At 46.1% G+C, this 12,460-nt stretch overlaps 1 protein-coding gene across 1 annotated transcript in view; it reads right to left on the reverse strand.

The window, feature by feature from the left end:
• LOC311223751 (uncharacterized protein) overlaps positions 1-12,460 on the reverse strand; it is a gene marked incomplete at both ends in the record, with an annotated part of 318,597 nt that overhangs the window by 12,115 nt on the left and 294,022 nt on the right. The window contains 2 exon segments of the mRNA XM_084308521.1: positions 8,453-8,647; positions 10,337-10,568. Coding sequence (XP_084164647.1) covers positions 8,453-8,647; positions 10,337-10,568 — 427 coding nt within the window.

Consider the following 12,460-nt stretch of genomic DNA (forward strand, 5'->3'; position numbering starts at 1 on the left):
CAAGTTCAGAGCTCATTAGGGCCCAGGTGTCTCGGCCTGAGACACCCTCCACAGATAGACTCCCCCTTCCACCTGATGGACACATATCACCTGTACTACTATTATTGATTATTTATATACATATAGAACTGCTCCACATGGATTTTTAATATATCATGCTTTATTAAGTACTGTAGTTTTAATGTAGTTGGTGTTTTTTATATAGTGGTATTTTTTACTGTAGTTTTAACGAAGCCTTTTAACCACTGCACAAATGAAGTTCCGAAAGGAAAATAAAGTAATTTGAAGTTTGAAGTTGAAGTTGAAAGGCGGGGGGCCGGGTGTTGATCTGTCCAAACACAGACCGCTGCATCAGCCTCTACGTTTCATCATGTCCCTCCCCTCCGGCCAGTGGGGGGGGGGGGGGGGGGGGGTGCTGAGACACGCGCTGACAGAGACACGTGACTCATTATCAGTCAACGGCAATAATAACAATATCGGTATATCGGTAAAAAAGCCAATATCGAACATCCCTAATGATAACCTAGGTTAGGATGAGGACCTACTACATGAGAACCTAGTTTGGATATAAAAGCCTATAGGTGGATAATGTGGAACATAGTCCACACTAGGCCACATGGGGATATTAAGTGGACCCCACCCAGCTGCAGATATCTTGTCGAGTTAGACCCACAAAAATCTGGATGGCTCAATAACCTCCAGCAGACCCAACACCACCCTCCTCTACCTCCAGCAGACCCAACACCACCCTCCTCTACCTCCAGCAGACCCAACACCACCCTCCTCTACCTCCAGCAGACCCAACACCACCCTCCTCTACCTCCAGCAGACCCAACACCACCCTCCTCTACCTCCAGCAGACCCAACACCACGCTCCTCTACCTCCAGCAGACCCAACACCACCCTCCTCTACCTCCAGCAGACCCAACACCAACCTCCTCTACCTCCAGCAGACCCAACACCACCCTCCTCTACCTCCAGCAGACCCAACACCACCCTCCTCTACCTCCAGCAGACCCAACACCACCCTCCTCTACCTCCAGCAGACCCAACACCCTCCTCTACCTCCAGCAGACCCAACACCACCCTCTACCTCCAGCAGACCCAACACCACCCTCCTCTACCTCCAGCAGACCCAACACCACCCTCCTCTACCTCCAGCAGACCCAACACCACCCTCCTCTACCTCCAGCAGACCCAACACCACCCTCCTCTACCTCCAGCAGACCCAACACCACCCTCCTCTACCTCCAGCAGACCCAACACCACCCTCCTCTACCTCCAGCAGACCCAACACCACCCTCCTCTACCTCCAGCAGACCCAACACCACCCTCCTCTACCTCCAGCAGACCCAACACCACCCTCCTCTACCTCCAGCAGACCCAACACCACCCTCCTCTACCTCCAGCAGACCCAACACCACCCTCCTCTACCTCCAGCAGACCCAACACCACCCTCCTCTACCTCCAGCAGACCCAACACCACGCTCCTCTACCTCCAGCAGACCCAACACCACCCTCCTCTACCTCCAGCAGACCCAACACCACCCAGAGGAGAGGCATCTCACCTCTGTAGAGGCACAGAAAGACTGAGACACAGGGCCCAGTTTCTGAAACACCCAGACAGACTTACACTAAGCTGGCCGTCTGTCTGCCCTCCCTCCCTCCCTAACCTCAGCCAGGTGACAGCTTGGTTCCAGCCTGTCCAACACGGAGTGGAACTCATTAAAGGGGAACTACGCCTAGATAGGATAATGGTAATCCGGAGGATCCTGGTTCGATTCCCGCTCCTCCCGGGCAGCGTGTTGAAGTGGCCTTGAGCAAGACACTTAACCCCTAATTGCTCCTGATGAGCAGGTTGGCACCTTGCATTCTTCCGTCGGTGTGTGAATGTGTGAGTGAATGGGTAAAATGTGAGGAACAAATTCTAAAGTGCTTTGGATAAAAGCTTCTATATAAAAGCAGCCATTTACCATTTTGACCCTGCCCATACCTGTACCTCCCCTCCCCCATTCCGCTATGATGCCTGCATTTCCCCCAAGGGGATCAATAAAGGAACATCTTATCTTATCTTACATAGCAGTTTCAGACATGATGACTGATGACATCACAGGTTTGATTCTTCCTCCTCTGAGCTCAGGCTTGGGGAGAATAGTAGCTGGAGAGAGAGAGAGAAGCACCAAGCATGGAGAGAGAGAGTGAAGCACCATGCATGGAGAGAGAGAGAGAAGCACCAAGCATGGAGAGAGAGAGTGAAGCACCAAGCATGGAGAGAGAGAGAGAGAGAGGCACCAAGCATGGAGAGAGAGAGAAGCACCAAGCATGGAGAGAGAGAAGCACCAAGCATGGAGAGAGAGAAGCACCAAGCATGGAGAGAGAGAGAGAAGCACCAAGCATGGAGAGAGAGAGAGAGAAGCACCAAGCATGGAGAGAGAGAGAAGCACCAAGCATGGAGAGAGAGAGAGAGAAGCACCAAGCATGGAGAGAGAGAAGCACCAAGCATGGAGAGAGAGAGAGAGAGAGAAGCACCAAGCATGGAGAGAGAGAAGCACCAAGCATGGAGAGAGAGAGAGAGAGAGAAGCACCAAGCATGGAGAGAGAGAAGCACCAAGCATGGAGAGAGAGAGAGAAGCACCAAGCATGGAGAGAGAGAAGCACCAAGATGGAGAGAGAGAGAGAAGCACCAAGCATGGAGAGAGAGAGAGAAGCACCAAGCATGGAGAGAGAGAGAAGCACCAAGCATGGAGAGAGAGAGAAGCTCACGGTCATGTATGGTGTGGTAGATACAACTTCCCCCACCTCTCTTTGATCTCCCTCACCCATCTTCCCTTCCATACCCTCATCCCTCATTCTTAACCCCAATAAACCCTCCCCCACCTTTCCCCAAAATGTCACGACACCCTTGTACCTATGGCCACCACCCCTCTCAGTTTTGGAGGTATAAATATGTTCCTCATCAGTGGGGGTTCTCATTCTCCTCTGACTGAGTAAGTTATTCAGCTTCGGCTACATTACACCACAGTTGAGTGAAGCACCAAGCGTATAGAGCCCTCGGCTGTAACCGCCAGGGCGCTCCCTTCCCTCCATAAGACCCTTTAATTCACAGCGCCTCCCTCGCTCCCTGCAGGTCAATTAGGCGAGTGGTTGCTGAGCAGATGTCCGTCATCAAGAGATGGTTTTCAGCCAAATGCACAAAATGCTGAGTTTCATCCTCTGAATTATTTAGAAACCCATTCATAATGAATTCAGTTATTCGAGCCACTGGACGGTATCCCACTATATAGCATATAACTTGATGAGCAAATCAGCATATGCTTGAGTAAATTGTAATGAACCAAAGGAGAATATAAATTATAATTCTTTATTTTGTATCCAGCTTTGATGGTGAATAACACCATGCTAACATTGACCAGACGTGGAAAACACTGAGCTCATTCAGCACCTTCTTGAGATCACGTGTACAAAAAAATCGAAGCAAATTAATAAAGGGCAGATGATTTACAGGGTTTTTTGTAGATATAGTACAGAATTTTGCCATCCGGACACATATATGAATATAGAATATCAGGCCTATAAATGACCTTATTGTGGCCAAGTCATACATCAATATAGATCTGGCCAATCCAATGGCAGAGTTAAATCTGGAGGCGCCCGCTTCAGGGCAGCAATGACCGTGAATGAAATCTACTGTAAGTACTGTTACTTTTTTATAATGACAAATGCTCTTATGTATTTTTCATCAGATTCAGACAGTTTTTTTGTAGACGTTCACAGAAAGGTAAAGAAACAAACTACATTGTATTTTATGGCAATAACGTTCAGGTTTGTTTGACCCGTGAGATATGATCACGAAAATAACTTAAAAAAATAAATGTCACGTCAGAAGTTTGACAGGGGCTGGTGTGAGCTGGGTAGTGTAGTTTTATTAAATTCGAAAGCCCATTGAAAGCCCTGGGTCTCTTTCATAGGACTTCAAACATGAATGACAGCCCAATTTCCTCGCGTCTATATCCGCTGGAATGCACAGAGAATTCTATAAACTCAAATTTAGCTAATAACATTAAAATCCTTGGTAAACAAACGTAGTGCTGAAAATATACACGTTGACAACTGTTTTAATAGGGTCAGGGTCTTTACACTTGGCTACATTTGAAAAAGAAACGCACAATTAATTAATACGGACTGTATTGATCTATTTATGGCGTGAAATTGATACCGGACCGCTCGGGCTTAAGGGGTTAAAGTGCACCAAGAACCACCACCCCTAATCCCCATGGTTTCCCAATTTCATTTTTGTAATTAATTGACACAGGAAAATCAAATCATCTTAAACATCCTAACCGCGTGCCGCCATGCGCGCGCACGTCGCGGCACCTTGCCCTCGTCTGTCAGCGTCGGGCCCCCATCAACCAATACATTTTTGGAAAGTTCCATTTGCCGCCGTTCCATTGACACCATACTCAACATATTGCAAGCTTCCTTTATCTGGTTACAAGACCAAACAACCGAGAAGCGTCAGTTGACGAGACATTCGGACAAGTGACCATGTCCGGTTTGGCCTGGTCCTGAACGGACCGGTCACCTCTGATGGTGAAAATTATTGACCGCATTTGTAGCCAGAAATTCTGGAGCCAACGGTATCCCACGCGAGGGCTGATTGCAGCGAAAAAGGGGCAGAAGAAGACCAACCAAAGTTCTTTGTTTTGACTCGCGCATCTGAATGAATGGCAACGGACGGCCATTTTGGATAATCATGCCGAATTGTTGCCGGTACTCACAATACAAAAACATGTGTAAAATACTAATTTAACCTGGGATTGTTATCAACTTTGGACCTGTACTAGATACGACTTCAGGCTATGGAACCATTATGTTTTCCATTTCCTACCTCTCAGCTGGAACTCAAAAACAGAAAAATCTGGCAACAAGTAAACAAAAACGTGAGTAAACAAAACTTTTATTTCAGTGTGTTCAAACCTCTCTAACTCTATTACATTAGCACTCAGAGTGAGTCTTCCTGTTGTGGAAGAAAGTACAGAATATTTCCTTTCAAAAGAACCCAGACCCAGACCCATATGCATGTGCTATAAGTGGTTCAAGAATAAATAGCAAATTACTGGGTATGCAATTGTCCCCATTTTTTGCCTCATGGATAAGAGGTTAAAGTCAAAGATGTATTCCCCCGGCCTAGTTTCAGATAATTACTATAACTCGATTTTCTATGAATATATCTAGGTCTCGACATTATGCCGACTTTTCGCCGCCTGTGGCGAGAGTTCCTAGACCCCATCAAAGGCCACTTAGCCGGTGAATCGGTGATGACAGGAGTTTTGCGATTGTCACAAAATCCATTGAGGAAGTGTGTGACCTCCATCCACTCAAATGGACCCATAATTCACTCCTGTGAACAGAGTGAAGTGCACCCTGGCTCCAAAACCTTCTGCCAACATCTCTGATCACAGCGAGAATAATGAAGACAAAGTGCAAGAGAGGGCGGGGGGGGGGGGGTGAGGGGGCAAACATGATGAGAGACAAGAAAGAGAAGAAAATGAGAGAGAAATAGGGAGAGAAAAAGAGGGAGAGAGAGACAGAGAGAGACCGACAGAGAGAGAGAGACAGAGAGAGAAATAGATCGACACAATGACACACAAAGAGCGAAACAGAGAGAATAGAAAGAGAGAGGGAGAGAGAGACAGAGAGAGAGACAGAGAGAGAAATAGATCGACACAATGACAGAGCGAAACAGAGAGAATAGAAAGAGAGAGAGATAATAGAAAGAGAGAGAGAACTGACAAGTCATTAGTTGTCATCCTCTACAGCTATAGGAGGATCAGTCTCAGTATAGAGAGGTGGGATGGAAAAGGTGGAGCAGGTTAGAAGCAGCAGCAGCAGGGACCAGTGTTTCTAAAAACCAGTGGAATAGTCACCGGCGTCGCAGCCCACGGGAGCCCATTCTCACTAATGCCCAAAATATCTATCTTGACAAGTCATTTCATCTTTTTTTTCTTTTCTTCTTTCATTTCCCCTCCAATTTCGTTGTTATTCCAATGCCCAGTGTGCATGGTGGTCCCGGTCGTCGGTTTGCGGAAGGTGTAGACCACGGCAATTTAATCTGAACGTTTGTATTTTCTCGAAGCAAGTGACAAAATCTGCTAATGATAACGATATCTAAAAAGTGAACTTGAAATATTGTCACTTTTTTTTTTATTCATTTCTTGACGGCTGTAATAAGTTAAATTATCTCATTGCATTGACATATTTTTCCCTCTTGTTTTCATTAAAATAATATTTTAGACCCGACACAAGATTATCTTCAAAACAACTTGCAGTGCAGATTCAGACTCACTCCATGTCATCTCCTTCTCCCAATTTTTTTCTCTCTTTCTCACCATTTCTACATCTCTTTTATCCATCTCTCCCTTTTCCGTTACCCCTCTCTTCCTCTCTTTTCCCCTCTCTTCCCCTATCTTCCTCTCTCTTCCTCTCTCTTCCCCTCTCTTCCTCCATCTTCCCCTCTCTTCCTCTCTCTTCCTCTCTCTTCCCCTCTCTTCCCCTCTCTTCCTCTCTCTTCCCCTCTCTTCCCCTCTCTTCCTCTCTCTTCCCCTCTATTCCTCTATCCAACTCTCTTCCCCTCTCTTCCCCTCTCGTCCCCTCTCTTCTCCTCTCTCTTCCCCTATCTTCCTCTCTCTTCCCCTCTCTTCCCCTCTCTTCGCCTCTCTTCCTCTCTCTTCCTCTCTCTTCCCCTCTCTTCCCCTCTCTTCTCCCCTCTTCCCCTCTCTTCCTCTCTCTTCCCCTCTCTTCCCCTCTCTTCCCCTCTCTTCCTCTATCTAACTCTCTTCCCCTCTCTTCCTCTCTCTTCCCCTCTCTTCCCCTCTCTTCCCCTCTCTTCCCCTCTATTCCTCTATCTAACTCTCTTCCTCTCTCTTCCCCTCTATTCCTCTATCTAACTCTTCTCCTCTCTCTTCCCCTCTCTTCCCCTCTCTTCCTCTCTCTTCCCCTCTCTTCCCCTCTCGTCCCCTCTCTTCTCCTCTCTCTTCCTCTCTCTTCCCCTCTCTTCCCCTCTCGTCCCCTCTCTTCTTCTCCTCTCTTCTCCTCTCTCTTCCCCTCTCTTCCTCTCTCTTCCCCTCTCTTCCCCTCTCGTCCCCTCTCTTCTTCTCCTCTCTTCTCCTCTCTCTTCCCCTCTCTTCCCCTCTATTCCCCTCTCTTCTCCTCTCGAAGGCCCAGGGACCCTCCCACATGGCAAACTTCTGATGTAAAGGTATTGTGTTTCTCACATCCTATTGATTTTGAATGTCCTCTGAAATCTGACCCCTTTGTCCTACAGACCAGACCATCAAAGGATGACCATTCATCTATAGGCCAATCAGAGCTGTGCTAATAGACCACAGCACTTCCACGTTACATTGAGCTCATGGAGAAGAGACACTTTTATCTCCTGCGGAGTTCGGGAGTAGGTGCGGAAAAGTGACTATAGCTCGGCCGAGAAAGTGCAGTTCGACGTGGGACTGGTTTCTCCGTGTTCAGGAGACTCGGGCGTATAAACGTCTATTGGATCATGTCTCCAGCACCCCCACAGCCGTAGCTACAACCACTTACGCCAAGGCTCTCATCCACATTCATTCATTTTCTCCCCCCGCTCTCTCTCCCATGATTCCAGAATACCGGAAGTGTTGCGGTGGTCTATACAGATGACCATCCATCTATTGGCCAATCAGATGATAATACAGATGTAGCTACTGCTGCTAAATATGATTCACTTCCCGGTCCTGAGAACAACATGTAGCACAATTGAAAAATACTAATATTCAACTAATTATTTTGTCTGGGTCTTACATGTGAAATGTAAATTATGTATACACTTTTTTTTTTATAAAAAAAAGAAAGAGGTTGTACACTAAAGAAAGCCAAAAGAAAATGTCTGAAGTCAAATTAAATTAAATTAAATTAAATAAATAATCCACCAACAATATAAGTCTGTTTTCTTCATTCCATCAAGATGACCGACTACTCTACCTTCACTATAGAACAACAGGATTGACTACAATTAGGGGTGTAAAGGTACACGTATCCGTACCGAACCGAACCGTTTCAGTGTGTACCGTACCGAACGGCTGTGTAGTGTACCGAGCAAATACAACGGCATGTTAACCACTAACTACCGCCCACCGGGGGCTGTTTTCTTCACAATCTAATATAATTTTTTTTTTTACAAGTCGATTATTCATTTCAATATAGAATATTCGTTGACAGCCCTACAAGTACAATTAGTTACTGCACACTACATCACCCCTGAGTGGAACATGGAAAGCCAAACTTTGCCCCACTGTACCGAAAACCCGTACCGAACCGTGACTTCAAAACCGAGGTACGTACTGAACCGTAGTTTTTGTGTACCGTTACACCCCTAACTACAATACATTCACTTATAGAACAACAGGATGGACTACAGTACCTCCACTATAGCCTCGGTGAGGTCCATCCTCTTGCCCAGCAGTCTGTGGAGGTGGTCCCACTCTTCCTGCAGGGTCCCCAGCTCCGCCTGCAGCTGGGACTGGGTGTCCTCGTCGCCCATGGAGAACAGCTGGCGGCCCAGCTCCAGGGTGTGTATGTAGCTGCACTGGTAGCGCTGGAACAGCAGCTCGGCGTGCTGCGGGGGGGCGGAGACGCAGAGACGACGTGCCCGCGTTGTTAACCCTTTCAGGTACACCATCTCACACAGGTCTCAGAGGGGGTCAGTTTGGCAACACGTAAAAAGCTCTAGCTATAGAGTTCCAAGGCGGAATTTGCAGATGTTTCTAAAAGATGTAAAAAGGAAGTCTGGTAAAAGTAGAGAGAAAGAAAGACAGACAGGCTTGTCTCCTGTAGCTGTGAGAAGTGTAGTGAAATGAGTGGTTTGGTACGTGCCCTTTAAAAAGGGAGCCGCTATCAGCTGGTTGAACAATGTAAACATCATCATCGTCATTTCTTTATGAAAGAGAAAGGAACCGGGATCTTTTCACAGCCTTATCAGGACAGCCGCTTTGCTCAATCCTTTCTCTTAGTCTAATTTTTTCCTAGTCTCTGTTCCCTTGTGTGTCTTTGAAGAAGAAATGCAATCATTACAGCAGTCTTTACTTCTCACACTGACCTATCAGCCGCCAGCGACCACGGCTCAGTGTTATCTGTCCTTATCTGTCATGAATATGTCGTATACGACGTCTGCCTGAACTGTCTTGTCAGAGAAACCATCAGCCCCCAGGGTGTCTCTCTCTCTCTCTCTCTCTCTCTCTCTCTCTCTCTCTCTCTCTCTCTCTCTCTCTCTCTCTCTCTCTCTCTCTCTCTCTCTCTCTCTCTCTCTCTCTCTCTCTCTCTCTCTCTCTCTCTCTCTCTCTCTCTCTCTCTCTCTCTCTCTCTCTCTCTCTCTCTCTCTCTCTCTCTCTGCCTCTCTCTCTCTCTCTCTGCCTCTCTCTCTATCTGCCTCTCTCTCTCTCTCTGCCTCTGTATCTCTGCCTCTCTCTCTCTGTATCTCTGCCTCTATTTCGCTGTCTCTCTCTCTCTCTCTCTGTATCTCTCTCTCTCTATTTAGAAAAGCAATCGCATGTATGAATGTCACACAAAAATAACTTGACTCCATAATGGAAAGAGGTTTCATTTAACCCTTTCACTACCACACTACAGAAGGTTAACCTTTCACTACCACACTACAGAAGGTTAACCTTTCACTACCACACTACAGAAGGTTAACCTTTCACTACCACACTACAGAAGGTTAACCTTTCACTACCACACTACAGCAGGTTAACCTTTCACTAACACACTACAGAAGGTTAACCTTTCACTAACACATTATAGAAGGTTAAACTTTCACTACCACACTACAGACGGTTAAACCTTCACTACCACACTACAGACGGTTAACCGTCTGTAGTGTGGTAGTAAAAGGGTTAACCTTCTGTATTGTCGCAGTGAAATGGTTAACCCTTTGGTAGTGTGGTAGTGAAAAGGGTTAAAAAAAATATTTTTAGAACCGGTATCACATTTGAAGTATCGTATATCCGTAGAGTACAGTACATCAGGACCGGTCTCTATCCGAGTCCAGAACCCACTTGAAGTATCAGATATCAGTACAGTACATCAGGACCGGTCTCTCTCTCAGAGTCCAGAACCCACTTGAAGTATCAGATATCAGTAGAGTACATCAGGACCAGTCTCTCTCTCTGGTCCAGAACCCACTTGAAGTACCAGATATCAGTACAGTATCAGGACCAGTCTCTCTCTCTGGTCCAGAACCCACTTGAAGTACCAGATATCAGTACAGTATATCAGGACCGGTCTCTCTCTCCGGTCCAGAACCCACCTGGAGGTCCTGCAGGGAGCGCCGGAGCTGCTGCAGGCTGCCGCGGGCCGGCCCGGCGGGGGGCAGGAGCGTCTGGGTCTCGGACAGGAACCTCTGGAGCTTCTTCAGGCTGCGGCTGTACAGGTGCCAGTGCTTCACCAGCCCCTCCACCAGGGAGCGCCGCTGAGCCGCCCGCTGGACTGCCCCCTGCCAGTGTTCCTTCAGCTGGGCCAGCTTCAGGATGAAGTCGCTCCTGGAGGAGGGGCCGGTCGTACAGTTTCAAGTTTGTTTATTATTTGTCACAACAAAATACAGAATACTTTATGATGAAATGCTTGTTTCTGTATGAGCCCCTGAGAGTGTGTGCTACGTACAGTAAAAAGAGAAAGTAAGTAAAAAAAGTTATTAAGAAGTAAGTAAAAACGTAAGTAAAGTCAATATACATACCGGTATATACAATATAGTACCATACAGAGTAAAATGAGTAACAGTGTGGTACAATGCAGAGGTACAAAACTTAGGGTAGGGGGCAAATGAGGTATGAATGTAGTGCAAATCTCTTTAATAATAGATAAATATAAAGTGTGTTAAAGTGTCTAAAGTGAATACAATGGGTGGTAAGGTGAGTGTTTGTTTAAAGTGTTCCACATGTACACTCGACGTGACTGTAAATGAGGGAAAACCTCAGTTGCCTTTCGAGTTTAAATAAAGGTTTGAAATTCAATGAAATATTGGACCATGAGAGGTTCGACCATGAGTGACATCACACATTCAACTCCGATTTCAGGGAAGTACAGAGACGCTCTCCCTCTCTCCAGTGGAAGAACGTGAAACAGGCGCTCTGGTGACACAGTTCTACACAGATAATAAACTATAGGTCAAAGTCACGCCTCCAAGAGGAGTCAACCATAGAACACGTGTTTTGAGTGGAAGGATCTTTAAATAAATACATGAACCATAGAAAACATGTGTTTGAGTGGAAGGATCTTTAAATAAATACATGAACCATAGAAAACACGTGTTTGAGTGGAAGGATCTTTAGATAAATACATGAACCATATAAAACATGTGTTTGAGTGGAAGCAGGGAACAAACGTAACTTTTTGACTTACCAGCCATTTGGCTGGTAGATTTTAAAAACTACCAGCCGGGCAGATTTTTTACCAGCCAAAAATTATGAATAGCTTTTTAGTATATCGCCATGTGTTATTATTACTATATAATACTCTCATATGCTATTTTCAATTAATATCATAAACAACATAAGGAATATTAGCATAATTTTGAGTGGACTGAAGGAATGAGTCAGCGTTAATAGTTTTAAATGCAAATAATTTATTGAAACATAGAAGTGGGGTCGGGACACACACACACACTGTTTCAACTCACCACCCCTGCATCATATTGTAGTCTGTCTTCAAACTTCCACTCCTCTCGAAACTTTTTTATATTTGAATATCAACATTATCTGTCCATCCTCAGTAATCCTCAGTTTACTATAATATACTCCTGTCCTGAATCCTGACTAGTGACTTCGTCGTCTTTCCAAACGCACGCATGCACACACACAGGGAAGGGGAGAGAGTGCCCCCCCATTTCCCTTTCCCCAGTCCACACTGTGTCTGCTGTTCTCTATGGCTCTGCGCCTCTGCCTCTGATCAGGATTAGCTTGTTAGCTTACGCTAACGTTGTAGTGATTGTAATGGTACATAAACGTTAATTTCGGGCGATGTGGGCATAAAGGAATGGCGACGGTGCAAAGCATGTAGATGCATTTGACCCGTTGTGAGAAGAAAAAAAACACCACAGTCTTATTTCGGGTTGTGTAGGTGCACTGCTGTGTTAACGCTGCTCTGCTTTCAGAAACACGGACTGGGAGGATATCATATGACTCGCGGAGTTGCTACAGGTTTTTCAAAATAAGAGTATCATATGAACCTGAACGTTGCTAGCTTGACGGAGCCATAGATATTATGACTGGAGCTGCGCTTGGGGCGGAAATGAGACCCGCACAGGATTTTCAAAATAAGAGTATCGATATGAACTACACGCCAGATGGCGGGCAGACCTATCATTTTTACACGCCAAACCTTAAATCTACAGGCCATTGGCACTTGGCGGGTGGTTATTTTGTTCCCTGAGTGG

This window comes from Notolepis coatsorum (genome assembly GCF_963971535.1).
Source record: "Notolepis coatsorum genome assembly, chromosome: 2".
Taxonomy (NCBI): Eukaryota; Metazoa; Chordata; class Actinopteri; order Aulopiformes; family Paralepididae; genus Notolepis; species Notolepis coatsorum.